This window comes from Trachemys scripta, chromosome 6 (assembly GCF_013100865.1).
Source record: "Trachemys scripta elegans isolate TJP31775 chromosome 6, CAS_Tse_1.0, whole genome shotgun sequence".
Taxonomy (NCBI): domain Eukaryota; kingdom Metazoa; phylum Chordata; order Testudines; family Emydidae; genus Trachemys; species Trachemys scripta.
The window spans coordinates 119,391,998-119,418,678 of NC_048303.1; the positions used below are offsets into that span (position 1 = coordinate 119,391,998).

The window sequence follows — 26,681 nt, forward strand, 5'->3', positions numbered from 1 at the left end:
GGGAGATCCTGTGGTGGGGCGGTCGCTCCTGTGCCACTCCCCTCTGTGTCGTAACAGGCGTGGCTGGAGGAAAGGGGCAGGCCAGCAACACTCGGCACTATCCCTACTGCAGTTTTGCCAATACAGCCTGTTAGAGCATCCTCTGAGTGAGAACCAGCTGTGCATTCAGCGGCCCCAGAGTCGGGAGCGCAGCGCTGAGCCGGAGGAAAGCCATGGCAGGCGAGCCTGCTGACACAGGTGCAGGGCCAGGCCTAGCTAAGCTCTTCTGTGGCACCTGGCACTAGACAGGGCCCTTTCTGATGCCAGATTGGAAACTGGATTAGCAGTTCTTACTGCGGGCTCTGCTTAGCATAAATTCCCTCCTGATTTGAAAGCAAAGAGACTCCAAGCTAAGGTTGCCCACTTTGTTATCAGTGCACTTCACAGCACCTAGTTATTGTACGGTGCTGCATGGTAGGCAATACCGACGTGCTGTGGGTGGGGTGAAGAGCGAAGTATCATCTGTACCTTGTCCTTGTCCTTTGTTGGATTCATGATTTCTTTGCTGTCCGTCACTATAGCATGGATGAACCTAGGGCCTGATCCAGTGGCCACTGGCGTCCGTGGGATCAGCTCCGTTGACTCTAATGGACTTTGGATCAGAGCAAAGCCATTGGACAAGGTGCACAACTTTCAGCAAATGCCCGTGAAGTCCATAGGCAGGGGTCCGTGCTTAGCTCCCAGCATGTCTCCCTGTTACCACTGCTCTGCTGAGCAGGGCTTGGCATTGCACGGTGAACCGGCCCACTCCACCAGGGCAGTGGGGAGTGACTAACCTTGCCCGCCTAGCTCCACGTTTAATTAATGGATTGAATGAAGCACCTTTTTGGAACGAGCTAATAAAGGAAGTGTAATTTAATTACCTTCTGATCCACGTTGTTCATTGAAGTGGGAATATGTGAAAGCAATTTGTAGATTATTTCTCTCTAGTAATCAGACATGGGGCTAGGGGTTTATTTGACTGGAAAGAATTAAATACCATAACTGCAGGCGTATTTAACTACTTGTTTGCTTAAATAAAACAATGCCGCGATTAGAAAGTAATTCACCTTAACTTTGCTGGCTGTGCTGATTCTGCATCTAGATACCAGGTGTTTTGTCTTCTGTGTCCTCTTGCTCAGTAGATGTTCTTTCACAGCATGCAAATAGTGCCTTTGGTGGGCCAAATTTAGGACAGATGTAAGCAGACACTGCTCTATTAGTGGAGTGGTGCCCACTTCTACCAGGCCTGGATTTGGGTCTCTAACTTCAGGGTAGCTCTAAATAGCAGAGATGCATGCAAGCATTGTTGTAAGTTCTGCTTTGGAACCTGACTTTGGAGCCACCACACTCTGGGCGAGAAGCAGCCGACGAAAACTTGTTGAGTGATTCCCTGGTTTGCTGAGCTGTGTTTGGCTGTGTCTCATGAGATCAGTTACCATAGTGTGGCTCTGCTGTAGCTAACAATATCCAACATGTCACATGTGGTTAAGGTCCATGAAATGTAATCTGGAGCATTGAGCACACACTAGAGGAAGGATGCGGATGATAAATACTAGTGAAGACGTATAGCACATTGTATTCAAGGTTAGTCATCCCTGCTCTGGTTTGGCATGATGAGGGACTCTGACCCCAGTGCTTCTCCTGCTCCATCAGCACCTCTCAGCCTTGAAGACTGGAGCCCCCCAAAAGCCGCCAGCTGAATAGAGTCACGAAGCTGGCACAGGAGAGCCAAGGTTCCAACATCATGACCTTTGTGCAGGTCACCTCGCCTTGATGCACCATCTCCATGGAGACCTTGCTGAACAACACCGGCACTTTGGTCAGGATTGCTTTGTGGCGCCACGGTGCCGTTCAGCACTCTCTCTCTCTCCTCTGGGTGTGGGGAGAGGGCATTTCTCCTCTCCACCCCTCCCCTGGCTGGGTGCTGCTTCCGTTTGCTCCGCGTTCTCCTCACAGCCTTGCTTTCAGGTCAGAGCTATGCTGGTCTGGGGCAGGTGGCCTCCATCAGAGATGCACGTGTGGCTCCCCCCCCCCCCCGCCACCTTGCCAGGTTTGGGGTGGGGGAGGATTCTGTTCCCCCACCCCGAGCCTGATGCACGCCCCTTGAGAATGATCCATTTACACGGGCATTGCAAGAGGCATGTGGGGAGGGGCACAGGCCCATAGGAAAGACCTTACCAGACTCTGTTTGGTGACAGACTCAATAATCGTCCCCCACAGGGACCTAGCCCCTTTTATCCACTGCTCTGGGTCTCCCAGCACCCTAGTTAGGCAGGGACGTGCTCTTACCCCGTCGTACAGGGGCGCAGACCGAGGGGCAGAGAGAATGGGGTGACCTCGCCCAGGGTCACACAGCAAAGTCCTGTCACAAGGACAGGGGGATGTTCCGCCACTTTAAAAGGTGGCAAATTCAACACTGATAAAAGGCACTACTTTTCCATCACAATGCTTAGACTGTGGAACTCACTGCTAGGGGAAGTGGCCGAAGCCAAGAACTTAGCTTGGGGATGGACTTTTGTGTGGCTAACAAGACTATCCAGCGTTCTAATTAACACTAAACATTTTGGAAGGGCTGTAAAACCTGCTGCTTCACGCTCACCAACCTCTAACTATTCGCACTCAGGCTGAGAGCTAATGTGGGGCAGTTTAGCTCACATCTGCTACTGTGGGGTTCTTACACCTTTGTCTGAAGCTTCTGGTACTGGCCCCTGGCCGAGCCGGATACTGAACTAGATGGACCTTGGCAATTCCTGTGTTCCTATGCCTTGCCAAAGGCGGGAATAGCTTCCAGAGTTCCCGAATGGGCGCTCTAACCACACGTCCTGCCTTTAAAGTAAAGGGAGATCGTGGACAACGTAAAAAAAATCCCTCCACATGAGACCTGACTTGACTGTTTTGCAAACCATCCAAAATCTAGTTCTGGGTTTCTGCATGTGGCAGAATTCCCTCGGCACTGTTTGTCATTCACGCCCATCATACTTTATTTTAAACACTGTTATTGTTCCTGTGATGACTGTTTTGTGCATGTTGGTTTGTTAACTGATCTCCAGAATTGTGCATTGCAGCTTGAGTAGGGAGGACCAGGTTTGCTGCTCATTTGCTCTGGTGGCATAAAACGACCTGAAAGTGTGTGGAAAAGGCTGCCCCTCCCCTCCCCCCACCTCCCCCCATGGATGCAGCCTGTGCAGGCGTTTCCCTGGTTAGTGTAAGGGCTCTATCTCTGCCCCACCCCCAGGCCCTGGCATAGAGAAGTGACCTGGGATATGACCAGAGGGCACTGCACTGTGGCTGTTCTGAGCCTCCCGGGCTGATAAAGAGCCTTGGGGAGCAGTGCACAAGTTAGAGCACCCCTGAGGCTTTGTGCCCTGCATGGGAAGCACCAAGGTGGCTTGAAACCACCAGCCAAGCACAGGAGTGGAATAACTGGGGATCAGGCCCAGGATTTTCCAAAAAGAGTCCATTAAAATATTGTTTGTGTGTGTGTGTGTGTGAGAGAGAGAGAGAGAGAGAATATTAATAACATCCAGCTCTTCTCACTAATACTTCTCAAAGCGCTTTGCAATGGAGGTCAGTATCACTATCCCCATTTTACAGGTGGGGAGATTGAGGCAGAGGGCCCAAGGTCACCAGCAGAGCTGGGACTAGAACGCAGGTTTGCAGGGTCCCACGCCAGTGCGCTACCCACTAGGCTGCATTGACCATCTGTAGCCATCATGGAGCATCTCAGCCCTACAGGGGACTGGCTGGCCAGGACACTTAGTCAAACCCTAATCCCGCAGCTGTGGAATTTCTCTCAATGGTATTGCGGTGGCTGCTGCAGTGAAGTAGGGAACAGCTGACAGAAACGAGAGAGACAGAGATGGACAGAGAGAAATTCACGGTGAGGATCTTAAAGTCCTGGCATGATAAGAAATGTTTAGCTCAGGAATGATAACCCAGGTAGTAAGCTGGTCTCTCTGCCATCAGAGCAGATATTGAGAGCTGCCCAAGGGAATCAGGTGCCCAAAGCCTACTGAAAATGAAGGCAGTGATTTTATTGTGATGCTCACACTTCGGTGTTTTTTTTCTTAAAGCCTCACCTCCTGGAGTCCCGTGATTATGTGAGACTTGCTTTCATTTTAAAAATCTAATCCTCATAGTGATGGAGGGCTTGAAAATGTGACCTCCTAAGGCTCTAGACGCAGCAGGAAAAGCAAAAGGATCCAAAACGGATCATTTTAAATAGCGTGTGATTTTTAAGTCAATCTTATGATTTCACTGATGTCAATGGGGCTAGGGGTGCGACTTACTGCTCACCAGTGTGAACAAGGGGCTTGCAGTCGGCCCTGCCTCCTGTGAAGCATCCAGGAAAGAAGTCGTCGGACCACTGAACCCGGAGGATGGGGTGGAGATTAAAGATAATCCAGGCATGGCCCAACCCCTAAACAAATACTTTGTCTCAGTTTTTAATCAGGGTAATGAGGAGCTCAGGGGTAGTGGCAGGGCGGCTAATGGAAATGAGGATTTGGAAGTAGAACTTACTTCCAAGGTGGAAGTCAAACTCAAGCAGTTTAGTGGGACAAAATCGGGGGGCCTGGATAATCTCAATCCAAGAATATGAAAGGAACTGGCACACGAAATGACAAGACCAATAGCAAGGATTTTTAATGAATCCATAGAATCATAGAATTTCAGGGTTGGAAGGGACCTCAAGAGGTCATCTAGTCCAAACCCCCGCTCAAAGCAGGACCAATTCCCAACTAAATCATCCCAGCCAGGGCTTTGTCAAGCCAGGCCTTAAAAACCTCCAAGGAAGGAGACTCCACCACCTCCCTAGGTAACCCATTCCAGTGCTTCACCACCCTCCTAGTGAAATAGTGTTTCCTGATATCCAACCTGGACCTCCCCCACTGCAACTTGAGACCATTGCTCCTTGTTCTGTCATCTGCCACCACTGAGAACAGCCGAGCTCCGTCCTCTTTGGAACCCCCCTTGAGGTAGTTGAAGGCTGCTATCAAATCCCCCCTCATTCTTCTCTTCTGGAGACTAAGCAATCCCAGTTCCCTCAGCCTCTCCTCATAAGTCATGTGCTCCAGACCCCTAATCATTTTTGTTGCCCTCCGCTGGACTCTTTCCAATGTTTCCACATCCTTCTTGTAGTGTGGGGCCCAAAACTGGACACAGTACTCCAGATGAGGCCTCACCAATGTCGAATAAAGGGGAACGATCACGTTCCTCGATCTGCTGGCAATGCCCCTACTTATACAGCCCAAAATGCCGTTAGCCTTCATGGCAACAAGAGCACACTGTTGACTCATATCCAGCTTCTCGTCCACTGTGACCCCTAGGTCTTTTTCTGCAGAACTGCTACCTAGCCATTCGGTCCCTAGTCTGTAGCAGTGCATGGGATTCATCCGTCCTAAGTGCAGGACTCTGCACTTGTCCTTGTTGAACCTCATCAGGTTTTTTTTGGCCCAATCCTCTAATTTGTCTAGGTCCCTCTGTATCCGATCCCTACCCTCTAGTGTATCTACCACGCCTCCTAGTTTAGTATCATCTGCAAACTTGCTGAGAGTGCAGTCCACACCATCCTCCAGATCATTAATAAAGATATTAAACAAAACCGGCCCCAGGACCGACCCTTGGGGCACTCCGCTTGAAACCGGCTGCCAACTAGACATGGAGCCATTGATCACTACCCGTTGAGCCCGACGATCTAGCCAGCTTTCTATCCACCTTACAGTCCATTCATCCAGCCCATACGTAAGCCCATAAACACGGGGTTGTACCCTATGACTGGAGAATTGCTAATATAGTTCCTATTTTTATGAAAGGGGAAAAAAGTGCTCAAGGAAACTACAGGCCTGTTAGTTTGACCTCAGCTGTATGCAAGGTCTTGGAACAAATGGAAAGAGAGAGTAGTTAAGGACATAGAGATAAACGGTAATTGGGATAAAATACAACATGATTTTACAAAAGGTAGATTGTGCCATCCCAGTCTGATCTCCTTCTTTGAAAAAATAACTTTTTAAACAAAGGAAATGCAGTAGATCTAATCTCCCTGGATTTCAGGAGGGCATTTGATACAGTTCCACATGGGAAATACTAGTTCAATTGGAGAAGATGGGGGTGAATATGAGAATCCAACGGTGGATAAGGAACTGGTTAAAGGGGAGACTATAATGAGTCATGCTGAAAGGTGAACTGTCCGGCTTGGCAGGAAGGTTACCAGTGGAGTTCCTCTGGGATCGGTCTTGGGACCAGTCTTTCATTCATGAACAAAACGTGGGAATGTGCTAATAAAATTTGCAGATGACCATGAAAACTGGAGTAATGGAAATGGGATGAAAGTTAGAAGTTCAAAGTGCAAGGTCATGCACTTAGGGATTAACAACAAGAATTTTTGCTATAAACTGAGGACATATCAGTTGGAAGCAACTGAGGAGGAGAAAGACCTGAGTATAATGGATGACTATGAGCCGCCAATGTGATGCGGTTGTGAAAAAGGCTAATGCAATCCCAGGATGCCTCAGGCGAGGTATTTCCAGTAGAGACAGGGAAGTGTTAGTACCATTGTACAAGGCACTGGTGAGACTTCATCTGGAATAGTATGTGCAGTTCTGGTCTCCCATGTTTAAGAAAGATGAATGCAATTGGAACAGGTGCAGAGAGAGGCTACTAGGATGATCCAAGGAGTGGAAAACCTACCTCATGAGAGGAGACTTGAAGGGCTTGGCTTGTTTAGCCTAACCAAAAGAAGGCTGATACGATTGTTCCCTACAAATACATCAGAGGGATAAACAGTGAGGGGGAATTATTTAAGTTAAGCGCCTTGTTGACAAGAACATATGGCTATAAACTGGCCATCAACAAGTTTAGGCTTGAAATTAGATGAAGGTTTCTAACCATGAGAGGAGTGAAGTTCTGGAACAGCCTTCCAAGGGGAGCAAAGGGGGTGGGGGGAACTGGCTTCAAGACTGAGCTTGAGAAGTTTATGGAGGGGATGGTATGATGAGATTGCCTACAATGGCATGTGGCCCATCGGTGACTGCTAGCAGCAAATATTCCCAACGGCCAGTGATGGACATTAGAGGGGGAGGGCTCTGAGTTACTACCGAGAATTCTTTTCCAGGTGTCTGCCTGGTGGGTCTCACCGACATGTTCAAGGTTCAACTGATCACCACATTTGGGGTCAGGAAGGATTTTTTCCCCCGGGTCAGATTGGCAGAGACCCTGGGGATTTTTCACCTTCCTCTGCAGCATGGGACAGGGGTCACTTGCTGGTTTGAACTAGTGCAAATGGTGGGTTCTCTGTAACTTGAAGTCTTTGCCTGAGGAGGTTGTGAAGGCTAGGACTATAACGGCGTTTAAAAGAGAACTGGATAAATTAATGGAGGTTAAGTCCATTAATGGCTATTAGCCAGGATGGGTAAGGAATGGTGTCCCTAGCCTCTGTTTGTCAGAGGGTGGTCATCGATGGCAGGAGAGAGATCACTTGATCGTTACCTGTTAGGTTCACTCCCTCTGGGGCACCTGGCATTGGCCATTGTCGGTAGACAGGATACTGGGCTAGATGGACCTTTGGTCTGACCCAGTACGGCCGTTCTTATGTTCTTAAATGATGATTTGAGGAGTTCAGTAACCCAGCCAGAGGTCGGGTCTGTTACAGGAGGGGGTGGGTGAGGTTCTGTGGCCTGCGATGGAGGTCAGGAGATCATACTAGATGAACATGATGGTCTCTTCCGGCCTTAAAGTCTGTGAATCTAATGAACTTTTTGGCATCATACCACAGAACACGATACTACTAGTAGTTGAAGGCCAGGGGAGTTTTCCATGCACCAGGGACTCTTGAGGTGGCAGAAGTTAAAGCTATGCTTTTCCTACGAGGTTCCTTCTTCAGACACAAACTGACTAAAATTGCTTTTCCTCTGCCCTGTAGATCATCATGCTGAAGAATGACATTCACCACTGCAAAGCATCAGGGATATTTCTGCGCTTGGCAGCTGGAGGTCTGATTGCAGACAATAACATCCATTCAAACTGTGAGGCGGGGGTGGATATCCGGAAGGGAGCCAACCCTCTGATACTGGTAGGTACATTCCCTCTGCCTGGATCTGTCTGAAGCTCCTTCTTTTTTGGGGCCGGACATTCCTGTCTGAACTGCCCTGGAGAGTCTCCCTGGCCTTTAAGGAAGGATTTTGGCTTCTTGCCCCAAGTCTAACCTTTTTGGGTTCTTAATTAGTGAATTCTGCCTCAAAATAATCTGCTTGATTCAGAGGGCCTCCTGTTGGACAAGCGTATTTCATTTGACATTGAAATGGTGACTCAAGGCAAACAGGCTATTTAAATAATCCCCAAATGTCACCTACCTTGCAGTCCCTATGCTTAGGGAAAGAGCAATTACCTACAGGGTATCAGGGCATTCTCCTCGTTCCAAATAGCATATCAAATGGACATTGAAATATAGCAATGAAGTCACCTGTGCAGTCATGTTGTAAATCATGCAGTCGTGATAAATTGCCCCTTGCACTTTGGATCAGCTCACCTGCCCTCTGCCCACCGTTCCATCTGCCCTGGGGTTTAAATCTCTGAGTAGCAGCCACCAGTGGGGGGGAAAAACCCCAACCAGCCCCAATAATGTGTCCTCTTGCCCTTCTGATGTGGAATTTCCTCCCTAAGTTGCCACGTGCCAACTTCCAGGATGGGCAGTATTGTTATTATTTATTAAATGTTCTTACAGTCGCACCCAAAGGTCTAAGTCGTGACTGGGACCTCATTGTGCCGGGTGCTGTACAAACACTGCTTCCAATCTGAATTACCTCCCCAAGGCTGCACTGGCCCAAGCCCCAGGATGGGTAATATTCAGCCCTGCGCCAGAGTCAGGTTTAAAGTCCAATATTTTGCAACTCTGCAGCACTCCCATTGCTCTCAGCTGGGGAGAAGGCAATTCCCATTGCTCTCAGCGGGAGCTGTGGGGCACTGAGCATTTTTGAAAATCTATCCTATAGCGCTTCTGTCCTTCCGCCCCTCACCCTGTCTGCCCCGGGATTGGCTTAAATTGGGCTCCTATCTTGTCTGTCAGCACTCTGTAACCACTCCCTTGGTTACGGGGAGCACTTAGATGACATAACGAGCTGAGTTGACGCTGGACCAAAGCAGGCTGACCTGGGCTGTGTTCCAGGGCTGCCAAGAAATATGATGTTCTTGCGTAGAGCCCGGAGAGATCTTTATGTGGAGGAAACTGGAAGACTGAGCGTGACACACTCGCCATCCTTGCTCTAAGCTTGCTCATCAAGCTCTGTTTACCCCTCTGTTTCTGTCCCCTGAAAAAGCTGGTCCCGGTTGCGGTAAAGGCAGCGTGTCGCCATTTGAGTGCACCTACCAGGACATCCGCATGCGTCGGGATTAAGTGTCGGCCCCATGTATGTGTGTGAGAAGCATGGAGGTGTATCGCTCCACACACAGATCATGCCCGCCACGGACAAAACAAAATCCTTTCCATTTCAGCTGTACAGGACTCCTCTCTCCAGCAGCCGGGAGAGCTCCTGGGAGAGATGGAGCTTTCACTTCCATGGTGCTGCCCCCAATTCATATAGATTCATAGATTCTAGGACTGGAAGGGACCTCGAGAGATCATTGAGTCCAGTCCCCTGCTCTCATGGCAGAACCAAATACTGTCTAGACCATCCCTGATAGACATTTATCTAACCTACTCTTAAATATCTCCAGAGATGGAGATTCCACAACCTCCCTAGGCAATTTATTCCAGTGTTTAACCACCCTGACAGTTAGGAACTTTTTTCTAATGTCCAACCTAAACCTTCCTTGCTGCAGTTTAAGCCCATTGCTTCTTGTTCTATCCTTAGAGGCTAAGGTGAACAAGTTTTCTCCCTCCTCCTTATGATACCCTTTTAGATACCTGAAAACTGCTATCATGTCCCCTCTCAGTCTTCTCTTTTCCAAACTAAACAAACCCAATTCTTTCAGCCTTCCTTCATAGGTCATGTTCTCAAGACCTTTAGTCATTCTTGTTGCGCTTCTCTGGACCCTCTCCAATTTCTCCACATCTTTCTTGAAATGCGGTGCCCAGAACTGGACACAATACTCCAGCTGAGGCCTAACCAGAGCAGAGTAGAGCGGAAGAATGACTTCTCGTGTCTTGCTCACAACACACCCGTTAATACATCCCAGAATCATGTTTGCTTTTTTTGCAACAGCATCACCCTGTTGACTCATATTTAGCTTGTGGCTATATTAGGGCTGACCAATGTTTTTTTTCCTCCTCTGCTGGCTGTTTGGTGATGATCGACCTCTACCAAGCAGGCACATCACAGAGAGACACTGCCCAGCATGGCACCCTAGTTGGGTGTCCTCAGGCACGCCAGGGATTGAATGGGGATGAAGACCTCCGGCCCCAGACCTATCCAGGGTCAGGACCCATTGGCAGGGCAGGGTGGGGATGGCTGCAGTGCTGCTGTAGCAGCTGGGTACATAGAGGAGGGACTCCAGTCATGCCAGGGTTGTAGATCCAGCATCTATTTAATAGGCAACAGGTTTAACACAAACAAGAGGAAGTGCTTTTTTTTTTTTTTTAACCTGTGGAACTCATTGCCAGGGGATGTTGTGAAGGCCAAAAGTATAACTGGGCTCAAAAAAGAATTAGATATGTTCCTGGAGGATAGGTCTATCGAGGGCTATTAGCCAAGATGGTCAGGGATGTAACCCCATGCTCTGGGTATCCGTGGCCTCTGATTGCCAGAAGCGGGGCATGGGAATTGGGGTGGATCACTCAATGATTGCCTGTTCTGTTCATTCCCTCTGGGGCATCTGGCATTGGCCATTGTCAGAGGCAGGGCTAGATGGCCATTGGTCTGACCCAGCGTGGCAGCTTTAAAGTTATTTCAATGCGCACTAAATTCATGCAGGAAAATTAAAAGTGGAACAAGACTTTGGTCCATTAAAGGGGTTTCTGTTTTTGTGACCCCTCCTGGCAACTGGGTCCGTTGTCCACATCCCTCCATACAAGCTGCCCATCTCCCTCCGGCAATCTCCTGTCGTGTACTCGTCTGAGTGATCTCTCCTCTGTTTTGCCTTTATTCTCTCCGCATGTGCATAAATGAAACCGCAGTGTAATAAGATACACAGTGGCCTTCGCTCAGGCATCGTTGTCCTTGGCAACGGAAAAGGCATCATCCGTAGCAATCAGATCTACGGGAATAAAGAAGCCGGCATTTACATTCTGTATAATGGGAACCCCATTGTGAGGTATGTTATTAAACAATGACCTCTCTCGCTCCCTCCTTTCATGTTTGTCTCTTCCCCCCCCATTCCCTGGTATGTTTTTCTTGTAGTAACCTCCGTCCCCAGGTGAGGAGCAGAAATATCACTGTCATGGGGGCTTTTCTGTGGCTACCTCTGTGCCCCAACACCTCCCATGTGCTGTTCTCTAATGCTGACCTTTGATTTCAAAGGGAACCGGGCTTTGCCAGCGCTGCGTTGTTCAGAGCAGGTGGCCGCTGGACTCAGAGTCGGGGTAGTGAAGCAATCGATCTTTAGACAAGTCATTGCCATTCTGGTTTGTCTTCCTGCTGAAAATCCTCCTAGCACCTTATTTCTTTTGGAGTTTGCTGACTACAGCCGATCTGTTGGAACAGGAGTGTCAGAGCCTGGCAGGTTTCCTTCAGACTAGCAGAATTCAGCTGACTTCATTCTTTGGCTGTGGTTCTCCGTGAACTCTTCCTACATGCGGCACAAAGCTCCTGGTGAGGAGGGGGACAGCATGTGCTGTTTTCCAGGGTGTCTCCTGGCTACATAGAGCAGGGATTGGATCATGTGCTAATCCATGCTGAGACTGAGCCAGACTCAGTGTAAAATCACCCCAAGCATGTCATAGACTCCCCAAGGCCAGAAGGAACTGCTGTGATCATCTTGTCTGACACTGATCATGTTCTAAAGCCTCTGCGTGTCCATCCCCCTCTGCCCGCTCACGCACACCCTGCCTGGCAACCCTGTCGTGAAATCACAGCAGATGGGTAGTTTTAATCATTGATGCTGGAATTGAAAAGTGAGCTCTGGCCCCTTCCCCTCAGGAGAGTTATCCTTTTAGACTTGATAAATGGATGGGCTGTCACCTTTGGGTCATATCCTGCCTTAGAATTGTGCATGCAACTCCGCTGGCATGGGAAGCAGAATGTTTCCCCTGAGGGCAGGGCATGGAGCCTGCAGGGCACTGCCACCTGGACAGATGGTTTCATGGTGTGGGAGTGAGAGGGTGCACTCCCCTGGTGCAGGTGACCCACGTTAAGCAAAGCGCCCCCCCCCCCCCTTTAATCTTGACCTTGCTGCTCTCCCTGGTAAGAAGCGTTTCAATACCTAATGCGTTCCAAGGAAGGGTGGGGGATAGATCTATACTCTGCCACCTGCCAGAGTCAATGGGCATCAGGCAGCAAAAGGGCACGGCCTAATAGTACGTGCCAGCCGCCTCTCCTGAGGAGAAACGGAAAGCCATGCAGCTCGCCGAGTCCTCTTCTCCTCTGATTTTAGTTCAGAGGTTTGCCCTGGTCATTTTGGTCAGAAATGGCCCTGCCCCTTACTGTTGGGATGGTTGCTTGCTGCCCTCCCACCCCAGACATGGCTGCATTTAGTAGTATTATTTATATTGCAGTAGAACCTAGAGATCCTAACTGAGATCAGGGCCCCACACCAAGTGGGAGACGGTCCCTGCCCTGCGGAGCTTACAGTCCAAGTAAATGAAGGAACAGTGATCTTCCCAGGTGTAGAAGTCAGGAACAGAGGCAAAGAGAAACAAGTAACATGTCCAGCATCTCACACGCACATACTGTAGCAGGATCAGGAAATGAATGCAGATCACCTGCGTCTGAATCTATTGCCCTAATCATTAGGGAGCCCTTCCTCTCATTCTGTTCATATATAGGGACCAGAACTTGTAAAGCATGTTGGGGTGAAAATGGCTGTATCAACATACAATATTAGAACACTTAACGTTGTGAAGTAAGCTGCCACATTCCCTTCATTTGCCCCCCTCCCCATGATGCTCTTTTGTTTGACTTTTAAGTAATTTGGGTTTTGTATTTTAAATAGTAACAACCATACTGTGCACTTAGATAAAGTGACTTTTATCCTGAAGGAGCCCAAATTGCATCACAAGTCTATTAAAGTCACTTCAGCCATTGTTGAAATGCAGCCTCTTCTGGGGTGGAATCTAGGATGGAATGCAGCCAGCATGTAACGGCTCACAGCAACAGTTTAGGCAAGGAGGGAAGAAAAATATTATGTGGAATTGTAACTGCAAGGGATGTGTAGTAGACAGAATGTGATTATTCATGCTAAGAATATGTATAATTAAGCCCAAATCTTGCAGTCCTTATTTAAGTCAAACTCCCACTAACTTCTCATTAGTCTACATTCTGTGCTGAGTGCAGAGCTGAAAGTATTCTTGTAAGCTACTTGTAAAAAGGCTTAAATATCAGTTGCAGAACCACTTGTTCCAGGATGGGAGCTAGGGTTGGCAAGTGCAAGACCGATTTACTGTGCTGTAAAACACCAGGGTCAAGAGGGGGTCTCTTTTATAAAGGATTATGGAAGTGCTCCATCAGACAAGTAGCAATTTCTAAAATGGACCGGTCTTCATGATGATGTGGCTAATGAGTCTGGAGAAAGACAGGCTGAAGAGCAAATGATTAGTTATGTAGCTTTCGTTCTCTCCCTAGTCAGTGTCACTGGCAGGTTGCCCAAGCAAGTTATAATCAAGAGTAATCAAGATCAGTTGTTGATGCAAGAGAGGAGGAAAGGGAACGAAGAGGCAGGGATAATTTACTCTCGGGTTCCAGTAGGGGAAGAAATTTTATTCTGCACAAGACAGTATTGCTAGCCCAATCGTTGCTGAGCAGGCCATGGGAATTTAAAAGAACCCTTGCTTTCGCTCCACTACCAGTCGCATGCCTGATTCCCCCCGGCATTCAGAAGCCCCCTTGTTCCTTCCAACCACATCATTCTGTGCTGCTCTCACAACGCCGTGGGACAAGGAGCCTTCCGTGGCTATTGCTGAAACCGAACCCGCTGCCCCGGCTCTATCCCTGTTGTGACTCTACATATGCAGAGAATAGGGATCACTATGCCAATAATTGACTGAGTTAGAGGCATAAGCCTGTCTTCCAAACCTTTTAACTGTCCTGTCTGGCTGCCTGTAATTCAGACCGATAACTTCCAGATGTTAGGTTTGTAGCCAAAGCTCCTAGGCGCTGAACTGCCATTGATTTTGATGCCCTTAGGCCCCTCGGCACTTTTTCAAGTCCCTCTAGGTACGTGTGTGCCTCTTTGGTGCCTAAATACCTTTAAAAATCTGGCCCTTAGTGAGCCTATGTTCCATTTTCCAAAGCACTTAAGTCAGGACTTAGGCTCCGAAGTTCTTAACGCGGTGGGGTAGCTCTGTTTCCCTTCTCGGGCACTGAATCGTATGTGGACAATAGGACGTAGATGTCGTGGTCCCAGGCTGCACCTTTAAAAATACCCTCATGTCTGAGCTTTGGATTTCGGCATAGCAGGGAAATGTGACTGTTAGACAGCCAGAGGGTTACCCCTTTGGACATCTGAATGTCATTTGGATGCATCTCCCGGGGCAAGATTTTGGAAATTCTTCTCAACAGCAACGGCGACTCCCACGAAATGTCAAATGCACAGCGAATGCGGGTACTGTATCTTCAGCTTTTCAGTTCTTCGTGCATTGCTCTCTGTGTTTCTGTTGTAGTCATGGAACAAGGTTGGCTTCCTCTGGCTGTCAAAGCTGAGCTGTGCTGCCTAGACATTAAGTGTAATTGAGCCTGGAGCGACTGCTTTGAATTCAAGCGGTGCAGTCATGAGCACAGGAACTTCCCTGTGCACATGCAGAAAACGGGAGGGCGGTGCCCCAGGCAATGCTGCTGTCAGGTGCCCAAGGGCAGGGACAGTCCTACATTTCCGGTTGTCCTCGATGCCTCGTCTGCACTTGGAGAAATACTGTTCCGTGCGTGCAATCTGAGAAAATAGCCCTGGCCCCCTTGATTCCAGTCACTAGCCTGCTCAGTGATGCAGCCCAGATGGAACAAAGCACATTAAACATCTCCCTAGAGCCCCCAGCGGGTTATTCTCTGGTGAGTTTCTGGTTGTGGCTTGGGTTTCTGTACTGGGTCCAGTGCTGATTTTCATCACTCTTGCTGGGTGGGCACTGAGGCAGGTCCTGTGTGAGGTTCTGTAGTCGGTAGATAGATTTTCCTTTTTGCAAACTCAAGGCTAAATTGTACGGGTTGAGCACAGTCCTTTGTAGGGGCTGCTGCACCAGCACAGTGCCCCTGAGAGTAGCAGAGGGTTCTGTGCTTCCCAGAGGATCCCTTCTCTGCTAAGGAAGGGAACAGGTTTACTTCAGTGGTGCAACCTACTCCTCACACAGACCAGCTCTGCTGCACGTGGAGGTATGCAGAGTCCTGGCTATGCCTGCCTACTCCGACCTTCCCCTCTCCCTTCCCCATAAACTCCCACCAGGGGAAGGCCCCACTGACTGCAGAAACCATGATTCTGGGCAGCCCTTGTTCATGCTGCCCAAAGTAAGGAGTGGGGGTTTGAAAGAGTTCTAAAAGAGCTGGCTGACCATGAGCTCCCAGTGCAACACTGTGGCCAAAAGAGCTAATGCGATCCTGGGATGCATAAACCGGGGAATCTCGAGTAGGAGCAGAGAGATTTTTACCTCTGTTTTTGGCACTGGTGCAACCTCTGCTGGAATGCCGTGTCCAGTGCTGGTTCCCACAAGTTAAGAAGGATGTTGCTAAACTGGAGAGGGTTCGGAGAAGAGCCACGTGAATGAATAAAAGATTAGAAAACCTGCCTTCTAGTGATAAGCTAAATAGACTGAGTTCCTTAAGTCTAACAGAAATAAGGCGAAAGGGTGACTTGATATAAGTACCTACATTGGGAACGAATATTTAATAATGGGCTCTCCAGTCTAGCAGAGAAAAGTGTAACGTCATCCAGTGGCTGGAAGTTGAAGCTAGACAAATTCAGGTTGGAAATCAGGCATAATTTTGTTTTTAACAGTGAGAGCGGTTAACCGTTGGAACAACTCACCAAGGGCCGTGGTGGATTCTCCATCCCTGACCATTTTTAAATTCAGTTTGGCTGTTTTCCTAAGAGCCCTGCTTAGAATTATTGTGGGGCAGGTCTCTGGCCTGCGCGATGCACGAGGTCAGGCTAGACGAGCATGATGGTCCCTTTTGGCCTAGGAATCTCTGGGGTGCTCTCTGCTGCCTGCCAGCTGGCTGCAGAGGGGCTAGCTACAATCTCAGGGCTTGTCTTCCCTGCAGAGTTAACTTGAGTTAAAACTCGAGTGTTGCCCGTAACCTGAGTCCCATCCACACACACACACACACACACACACACACCCCTTGACTCAAGTGCAGTGGTGCTTTTCCCTCGAGTTGGCTGTTCCATCGGCTACAGCTTGAGTTAGCACAACTTGTCAGCTGCTAACAGGGCCACCCTGCAGCGTGGATGCAGGCTAGCTCCACTTGAGAGTTACAAGTCCTCCAGTGCCTTCCCATAATTCCTTCGGTATGCCCAGACCCGACAGACACATTCTCCCACAATTCGCTGGGAAAGAGCCTGGAGCGGCTCAGCAGAGCACCCCCAAGTGAGGAGCCCACAGCTCCAGTGTTCTCTCGCGGCCGGGCTGTTCTCAGTCGAGCGAGGCTGACTGGAGAGGAGTCGCTTTAGTGTGGCTGACTCGCGCTAACTCTGCGGTGAAGACAGACCCTCGGGTGTCGGAGGGGAGACTATTAATACATCACTGTAAAACTTGTAGTTGCTCACAGTAGATCATATGCCATGCTGGAGATGAAGTAACCCTTTCCCGTTCCACAGCATTGCCAAAGGCCTCACCCATCTTCTCTGGCTGCAAGCGGAGGTTCTTTTCATCCTGGATGATGACCCGTCGCTGCTAGGAGACTATGGGATTTTGGCCCTGGTTGGGGATCCGTAATCACACTGGTGTGCAGGTGCTCCAGGATGTCATGCTGCTAATATCCGTGCGAAGAGACCCTCGGGTGAGAATGTGGGTTCCCTATGTCACAGGGCGGGGTTCCCCCCCCCCCCGGAGTCCTCACAGCAAACAGGCCTCACGCACTCCTGCATAGGTCCAATGCTGTGTGCGTCATTCCCAATGTGCTACAGCCCGGCGCATAAAGCTTCTTACCTTCTCCCTCGGTGCAGGGGGAGAGATCTCATCGCTCGGTGATCCGGGGCGTCTCTGGCCCTTCCTCCCAGCCTCCCTTGTCTTGTGTTTAAGTGGGGGGCGGGATAGCTCAGTGGTTTGAGCATTGGCCTGCTAAACCCAGGATTGTGAGTTCAATCCTTGAGGGGGCCACTTAGGGATCTGGGGCAAAATCAGTACTTAGTCCTGGTAGTGAAGGCAGGGGGCTGGACTTGATGACCTTTCAAGGTCCCTTCCAGTTCTAGGAGATGGGATGGGACATCTCCATAATTTAACTGCCCCCCACTGACAAGCTGCATCTCCTGGGCAACTGTTTAATCATCCAGTCCGTAATTGATTGTCTCCTCAGTCTGGCCCATGTGGGGGGTGCTTGGGAAGTGCAGTGACAAGTCAGCCTTGGGTGACTCACAACCTACCAGCCCCTTGTTGGGACTTACTGGTACAGCAACCAGGGGCCTTGGCTTTCCCAGAGCGTTTCTCCTGGCTAGAGTGAAACGATCCCCAGGGGAACGATTCTTTTTGCGTCGCCTGTGTTCAATCTCCCTTCCTGAGCTGAGCTTGCTCGGCGGCCTCGGAGGAGAAGGGGATATTGATAAAGCAGCGGTAGCACATGCCGATGTGTTTGCCGGTCAACGATGTGATACGGCACCGGTGTATTTCAAAGTGCGATCCACTAAGTTCATAACAACCCGGCGAGGGCAGCCCAGGCGGATGAAAGAAGCCCATTGGCGGTGCAGTGCAGTTTCACAGGTACTGAGTTCTTGGCAAATGCTGCGGGCACATCACAAGCTCTGAGTGCTGCTAATTATGTTCTACATCCGGCTGTTCTGCCAGGAAGCCCACGTGCTGATCCTGTGTGCAAATGAGAATGGAAGGGCTCTGCTTCTGTCGCTGCCTCCCAGCTCCACTCCCCAGCCCCTCTCCAACAGGGCTGATCCACCGTCCCTGCAAACAGCCAGCCAGAAGCCCTTGCCTCCCGCTGGATGGGGAACCCTACCCTCAGTTTAAACCCTGTTGCCACTGAATAACCCCAATCATTAGCATCTCCTTGCAGCAGAGAGTTCTGTAGATGTCTGCTCCTTCCCCTTCTCCTTGCTTGCCTGTCCCTGAGCTCTCCCTACCAGAGAGGGGATTGTCTTGAGCTTTCTGGCAAGACTCAGAGTTTTCCAGCCAATGACCACTCTGTGTCTCAGTTTCCCCACCTGTAAAATAGGAGTAATAGTCACCTCTGCAAATTGCTTTGCAATCCTCCGAGAGTAGGCACTGTCAGTGCAAAGGGTAAGCAGTTGCACAGGAACCAGCCATCTGTTTTCATACAAAACTCCCATTAAACCCCAGTGACTTTGTTTGTTTGTTTGTTTATTATAGTTGTATTTCTGTAGCAGCTAGAGGGCTGCCCCCCATCCCCCTTGTGCTAGACACTGTACAGACATTTACCAAAGAGACAATCTTTGCCCTACAGAGCTTGTAATCTAAGTGTAAGGCAAGAGACATGGAACCATGGCAGGCCATGGCCCATTAGTATAAAGACACAAGGTGCTGCCCGATCTTTGTCACGGAGCCTGCACCAGGAGGTCGTCAATAAGCAGCAGCAATGGTTTTAAACTATACTATCACGCTGCAAAACAAAACATTGGGGTGTAGTTAGTTTCTCCAGTGCATTTTGAAGTGTGTTATACCCGTGAATGAGCTGCTATTGTTCTAAATGTTTGCACCGCCTCACTGAATTGGGGCAGAACTGAAGATGCATTTTTGGAAAGTTAACAGAATTAAATAGTTGGGTAGATGTGTGTGTGCGTATTTGTGGGTGGGCGGAGGTGTGATACTTTCTCCCTTTGTTGTGTGGCAGCAGCTCTCTATATAAATAGCTATTTCTAAATATTGCGTCTTTTGTGAGTACTGCATTGTATTTCAGGGACACAGCGATCCTAATGCATAATGCTGTAATATTATTAAGGCAGTTTTCTCAACACACACTAGTAATCGAGAAAATGCGGCTGCTTCTCTGTATAGTACAAATACAATTGCAAATAGAAGTAAATGAACGCATGCTGGGAGCATGCACAAACTGAGATATTCAATGTATAATGGCCAAATGCCTATATGATCATTCAGCGCTTCCTGTGGTCTTGGACTGTCCGTTATAAAACACCGCCCATTTGGGGTGTAGAGGACCCTAATAATTTTTGGCCCAAATCCTCATAGATATTTAAATCAATGGAAATCAGGAGCCTGCAAACCTCTGAGGATCTGGGCCTTTGCACTCCCCATATTGCCTGTTGCTTGAGCACAGTCCACGAATGGAGACGGTGCACTGCACACTGACGTATCCCAAACGTTGACCACTCATTTATTTACAGTGAGAATAGGCGGGCTAAAACTGCAGCGTGTTGCCTTTTATGCCCAACGTTGCGAAGATGTGAGACGTAGGGCCCTTTATTCTCGTGAGTAATCCTTGCTCGTGCAAGGGGTCCTGTTGAAATCATTGGGACAACGTGGGGAAGTGTCTGCGGGATCAGACTGCAATTGCTTTTCCAACAAACAGCTCCATGTTTTTTACCCTTTGGCTTGCCTCACTCCTCTTTATGACACAGCAAACTGAAAACAATTGAAGTGCAACTTACTGAGCCAAAATCCACCCTTACTTACCCCTGTGCAACCACAGGAGTGTAAATGACAGTAAGATTTGTCCCCCTTTTCCAGAATAAACAGTGTGACATCTTGGGTACGTCTATACTTATCTCTGGGTTCGGCGGTAAGCAATCGATCTTCTGGGATCGATTTATCGTGTCTTGTCTAGACTCGATAAATCGATCCCGGAAGTGCTCGCCGTCGACACCGGTACTCCTGCGCTGCGAGAGGAGTACGCGCAGTCGATGGGGGAGCCTGCCTGCCGCGTGTGGACCCCCGGTAAGTACCTTGTATTTCGAACTAAGGTACTTCGACTTCAGCTACTTTATTCACGTAGCTGAAGTTGCATATCTTAGTTTGAACTGGGGGGTTAGTGTGGACCAGCCCTTAGTTCGAACTGGGGGGTTAGTGTGGACCAGCCCCTTGTCCTGTGGTACTTCTGAGCCAAAATATCTGACTTTTATTTTTGCTTTGAAATAAAATGGGCACATTATGCTTTGATGCATCAGGCCAGTTTTTTGCCAACTGGGACGAACCCATGTGGCTTCACTTGAATTGCTGTGGATTTGCATTGGAAAGCAGAATCTGGCCTGTGTTTTCAGTTTACTTTGCCTTCAATTGACGCATTGATGTGCGTTATGGAGGTTCTGTCTGCATTGTGCTAATGGAGGATCATCCCATTTGATGCCCATTACTCAGGTTTGGGGGATATATTTATGAAAATCCGTGAGTGGAGAGCATTTTTCAAACCTGCTGTTTCCTAATTTTGTGGCTTCTTCTTTATGTTTTATAACAAGTATATTAGTGGGACTTGCAATATGATGTACATTTCCAAGAATAGCTGTCTCTAATCATAGAATCATAGAATCTCAGGGTTGGAAGGGACCTCAGGAGGTCATCTAGTCCAACCCCCTGCTCAAAGCAGGACCAATCCCCAGACAGATTTAGGGTTGCTTCTGTTGCTTTGTATTTCAGCATGTTTTCCCCATTTGACTGGCATTACAATTCATATTTTGAACCACATGAAAGCTATCCAAACACCTGCAGCTCCATTGTCTTATCAGTTCTGCATATATCTTCTCCTCTGTCTATTTTTCCCCTGGTTACACATGACCATTTTATTGTCACTACAAAGCCTGATGCATTCTCATTAAAGAAGAAAAGGAAATGAACTGCAGCCTAGAGCCAATCAACCCGGGCAGCACTTTGAACAGAAGCGCTCTCTGCTGGGTAATGAGTAAAGGATATAAGGGCTATTACATCGGTTCATTTAACCCAGAAAGTCTAGTTAGGGCAAATCTGTGCATGATTAACATATAATAAAAAGAGCAACCACGTTGGCAGCTAACTTTTTCCTTTCTTTCTACTCTAGTGGGAACCATATATTCCAGGGGCTTGCAGCTGGTATAGCAGTGAATGAGAATGGAAAAGGCCAAATCATAGGTATATAATTTAAAAGCAGCTTTGTTATGCATGATAGACGATGTTTTCTAATGGGCGTCAAGCTTCTCAGTCATATTTAGACGCATCTTTCTTGCAAAGTTATTTTTGTTTTAGACTCAGTGGCTGGGTGCAGACGCCATTGGAATCAACCTGAGACTTAGATCATCGGTCCATATGCCAATAAGGGAGGGTGTAGGCGTGTCTTTTCTGTATTGTTTCGCTGGAATCATTGCGCTCTCCTTGGCGTTGTTTGTTCGTAGAGCTGTGCTATGGAAGCAGCACCCGGATCAACTGTATTTTTACTCATCCAGTATTTGGTTTTCATGGCGAGCTTGAGTCGTCAACATTGTTCTGCCTCAGCGGCATCTTGGAGTTGTTTCCCATAGCAATTGTTCTGCTGAACATAGACGTGGGAAGGAGGAAGGCTAATTACGTAGAACTAGTGATACAACTAAGTGCAATTAAGCTACTGAATACACTGCTGCCCTCCGTTTGCAGTTACAGACAGTAATTAGACTTAATTGAATCTTTTCTGTTGTTCCATAGGACAAGATGATAATTGTTGCCCTATTTTCCATCATAAAAAAAAGTAAATACAGGCCCATCACTATGGATTTTAAAAAAAGATAATAGGTTGCTAAAAAAGCTGAATGGCTCCCAAGAGACAGGGCAGGATAAATACTCACTGGACCACAGACGATAGTAATAATGTGGCTCGCGCTAAAATTAAATCTTTTTTCTTTTGTTTCAAAAGACAGCAGCCTTTTTAAACAGCAGTAATCTGCTTCTGCTGTAATCACCTGTCCTGTCTCCAGCCATTGTTCTTCTTGCATCTCCTTTTCCTGTACTGGTGCTCTGTTGAGCTGGGATCAGGCCCCTCTGTGATTGGGTAAAGAACGATGCTTGTCCAGGGCCAATCCGTAAAACTCCCGTTACCTTCGCCAAGAGCAAATTCAGGCCAGTTCTATGGGATGATTTGCAAACAAAAAGAGGTGAAATTTGCTAAGTCAATGGTGGGTGGAATCCTGGTTCCGTTATAGTCATTTTGCTGTTGATTTCAGGATAGAATTCGATGTGTTTTGTGAATCTACTCAGTTCAGCTGTAGGTGCATCATTTCTCCACTTCCCCAGCTGGGTTCTTCTGCCCCTGTTACAAACAGGGACTTTGCTTTTCAGCTTCCTTGGGGGGAATGAGGACTTCCCAGCAGTGTGTGTGACTGTCAGATGTGTAATTGTTTAGCAGTTACGCCCTGGGGGTGAACGGTGCATGGGAACACAGCATAGCCTCCCTTCTTTCAGTGGGGATTTCGGATGATTTTTTTTTTCTCTTCTGCTCTGTGTTAGAAAACGTCATTCGTGAGAACCAGTGGGGAGGGGCGGACATCCGGCGCGGGGGTGACCCCGTCCTCAGGAGCAACCTGATCTGCTGTGGCTACTCGGATGGAGTGGTGGTGGGAGAGAGAGGCAAGGGGCTGATTGATGGAAACACCATTTATGGTAAGAAGCCAAAAATGTGGAAAATGCCTTGAGCTCTCCACGTCCTACTGTGCTGTCCCCCACCTTTTGCTTAATCAAGGGTCCTGTGCAGCTTTAGAGTTGGGTTCCATGCTGAGCAAGGGCAGGGGAGGTGGGCAGGAAGTCAGTTATGGTTCCCTGATTCTCTGCCCCAGCACAAGTGCCAACTGGCTATGGTCCCCAAGGGCCAATACCCTAGCTGGGGATAGCCACTCCTCCTTCCCTCTCCCTGTCCCTAACACAGCCCTTGTGCCAGGGGAGGGATCCCTGGTGATGGGGGGAGCTGGTGTGTGTCCACTGGACTCCTTTTCATCGGGGGAATCCATGCTGGGGGACTTGCAGCCAATCTCCACTCCCTTTGTCCTGCCTTGGTCTCGTATTCTGTGGATTACCCAGACCAGTAAGAGGTTCCGTCGTTACCTTCAGGAACCTTGGTGCTCTGACAGTTCCTCGACACCAGTAGCCAGCCCGCAATCACCAGGTCTCACCCCGGCTTTCACCAGCCTAACTTCTCCTGGCAGGTTGTTGTCAACAGCCCTTCCGGTCCCATCTCCTCAAACCCGGCCTGCCCTAGTTCTCAATTACCAGACCCTTGGCCCGTTCCCCTTTGGTTCATCGTCTGTACAGCCCTCCTCCTGTTATCAGCTCGCTTCGGCACAGACGCTCCACGCAGTTTGTGCAACAGAGACCTGCTTGGGGTGAAAAACAGTAACTGGAAGGGTTCTGAGAGGTGGAGTCTAGGTTGACGGAAGAATTCTTCTGTTCATCTAGCGCTGTCTACACCAGGGGTTAGGTCGGCGTAGCTACATTTCTCAGGGCGTGGGTTTTTAACATCCCTGAGAGACGTAGCTAGGCCAGTGTATGTTTCCAGTATAGACCAGCCCTTAGTTCCAGAACACTGGGGTTTTCTTTGCAGCTTTGAGCTGTTTCCGTTTGCTTGGATGGTTCCTGGTTGTTTTTTTCCTGGGCTGGACAATGGCTAGGTGCTTGGGGCCGCCCTCGTCTGTTGTGAGGTGCTGCTGAAGTTGCGCCACATTTACAACTAGTTTTCCACATGCATTCATAACTGTAACCATAATGACTGTTCAGGTCAGTGTATCACAAGCTTTCATAAAGATCTTACTTGATATTCTTCCATTGTACAATAACACAGCATGCAATCAGTTGGTTTAACTGCTTATTTGGGAGGGGGGGTAAATCTTTTTGTTCTCCCCTTGGGGTGTCGAAACCCTGATTGTCATGCTTAGAGCCTGCCATCAGGGGGTGGATTGGACAGGGAATCTGTCCCTTTATGTATAATGTATCTATAGGGATAGGTGTGTACTGCAGGGGCTGCAAAACGGCCGCTAATGGCCATCTCTCACCTCGCACCAGTGCTGCTGCCTTCACGTCTCAAGCCTTGGGAATACTTCTCTAGGAAGAGTCCCTGGCCACACAAAGCTGAGAGGTGTGGTCCAGTCGGGCAACAGTTAGCCTGTTTTGGGCTATAGGAGGTCCAGAAACGAGTGTTATCTGGGATCAGTGGTGGGAATGATAGGAGGACATACGGATTAATAGGAGAAGAGGGGAATTCAAATGAGAACAGCGGGTCCCTTTAGGTGAAAGAAAAAGGGAGAGAGTAAATATGCTCTGGCTTGTTAGTTGCATTTTTAAAATTAAATGCTCAGGTTGGAGCAATAAATAAATCCCAGTTTCGCAGGATCAAAATGAAATGGCTGCATATGTGAAAAGCTGTTGGAACCCCTAGCGTGGGCTCCTGTGCCTTGCACCAAGTATGTAGGGCCTGACCCAAAGCCCTTTGAAGTCCGTGGGAGTCGTTGTGTTGACTGCAGTGTGCGTTGGATTCCTCCCTTACTGAGGAGGGAGGCAAGAGGTGGAGCAGGAATGAGGGCTGAAGAGACAGGAAAGGAGCCGAAAAGACAACAAGCCTCTAACTGGGGAGCGCAGGGTGATAGTTTCCTATTTTTAGTAGGTTTATTATTCCAATAATGCCCCCTGTGATGTATGTGCGTTATTAATAGCAAGCTCTTGTCTAGCACTTTCCATTAGCAGGTCTCAAAGTGCTTTACAAAGGAAGGGAGAATCATTATTCCCATTTTACAGCTAGGGAAACTGAGGCATGGCAACAGGAAGTGACTTCCCCCAGGTCACCCAGCAGGCCACTGGCAGAGCTGGGGATAGAACCCAAGACTCCTGAGTCCTAGTCCAGTGCAAAGATCTGACTCATTGACTGTGTAATCCCACAGTGAGCTTATTTAGCGTGCTATGTGACTGTTTGACTACAGTAGAAGTAAAGGGATGTAATTAGGAAAAGGAAAATCTAGGCTGAATCCTTGGAAAAACTCACCTCTGGAGGCTGTAGTATGATCTCGCTGGGACAGTGGTGGAAGATGCATTCCCTGAGACTTTCAAAACCTTACTAGAAAATACGCCAAAGGAAATATCCATTCACCAGCAGGGGAAGTGCACGAAACTTAATAGGTCTTTTCCCCATTCTGGTTTCTAGGCTGCAGGATGAATGCTAAAGCAGCCGTTCCAATATGCATACTTGGTGCTGATGCCATGAGATGGAATTAGAAGCCTCTATATGCTGTGGTGGGGGCAGAAAAGCAATAAGGAGAAAGGGAGGTTGGTTATCTGGTGTAGAGGGTCCTTTGCAAGCAGAACTTGGACCCGTAGGCGCTGAATTTTATATTTCCCGGTGGGTGCTCCACCTGAAGGCCCCACCCCACTCCACTCCCTCCCTTGAGGCCCCGCCTTCGCTCCACCTCTTCCTGTCCCTGCTCCGCCCCTTCCCTCAAAGCCCCGGCCTCACTCTGCCTCTTCCTGTCCCCACTCCACCCTCTCCCGAGGCCCCATGCCAGCTGCCGAACAGCTGAGTCGCAGCCCAGCTGAACAGCTGTGGCTGGTGGGTGTTGACCACCCCCACTATTTTTTTCCATGGGTGCTTGAGCGCTGGAGCACCCACGGAGTCGGTGCCTATGCCTGATTCTCTCCTCACTTGTAGCCGTGTAAATCAGGAGCAACCCCAGTGAAATCAGGGAAGTTACACTGGTATAAAATTAATGAACCACAGGTGGTTCACCAGCCTGGAAGCAGCCTAATGAGTGGCGCAGTGGTTCACCAGCCAATATATAAACGCAATCTGACAAGCCAGAGAAGGCACGTCAGACTGGCAGTGCCAGCAGGAATCTGAAACATACTTCTTGAGTTGAAGAAGGTACTAAGCAGGGGTCATCTAACTGGCAGAGCTATTCCGGCGAAGGCCCTGTAGTGTAAACAAGACCTGCATTAACCATGTTTTGGGGCCGTTAATTTCCCTTGTTTCTTGAAGAAGAGGTGTTAGTGAGGGGGCAGGATTGGAGGGCACCTGTGGGAGGGGGTTGATTTGCCGCTTTAGCTACCAGCTCTGCCCTCCTCCTGGCCCCACCATGCCCCCTGTAGGGCGGGAAGGGCCCTGGGAAGAAAGGAGGGTGGTAACTGATGGGCTGTGAGGAGCACATCCACCAGCTGGAGGCAGCAAGAGGAATAGCAGGGAGCCCCGGACTTCGTATCTACTTCGGGGAGCTAGTGCAAAGTCAGGGGCTCTGCACAGCCCTCTGCAGTACAGGAGTGCTGTTGATGTGTGGAATGGCCCATTCAGTGAGGTGCGCTCAGATGAATTAGGATGCTCCAAAGACGCACTAGCTCTGGGTGGTGTGAAATGACCCATTCAGCTCAGTTGGGAGTTCCCCTCCACCTCAGTTTCAGTTGTGGAATATCACTGTTCAAGGTAATCTCCCTATGCATGTCCGTTTTAGAGCAACTGGAATATTACAATTTTCTTCCTATTGGG

The 26,681-nt window shown here is 48.9% G+C and overlaps 1 protein-coding gene across 3 annotated transcripts in view; it reads left to right on the top strand.

The window, feature by feature from the left end:
* The window catches only part of FBXO10 (F-box protein 10), a 63,412-nt gene that overhangs the window by 25,061 nt on the left and 11,670 nt on the right, over positions 1-26,681 (top strand). For all 3 annotated transcript variants that reach the window (XM_034773944.1, XM_034773942.1, XM_034773943.1), the window contains exons 4-7: positions 7,940-8,089; positions 11,129-11,265; positions 21,261-21,331; positions 22,676-22,828. In XM_034773944.1, the coding sequence (XP_034629835.1) occupies positions 7,940-8,089; positions 11,129-11,265; positions 21,261-21,331; positions 22,676-22,828 (511 nt within the window). The remainder of the gene's footprint in view (positions 1-7,939; positions 8,090-11,128; positions 11,266-21,260; positions 21,332-22,675; positions 22,829-26,681) is intronic.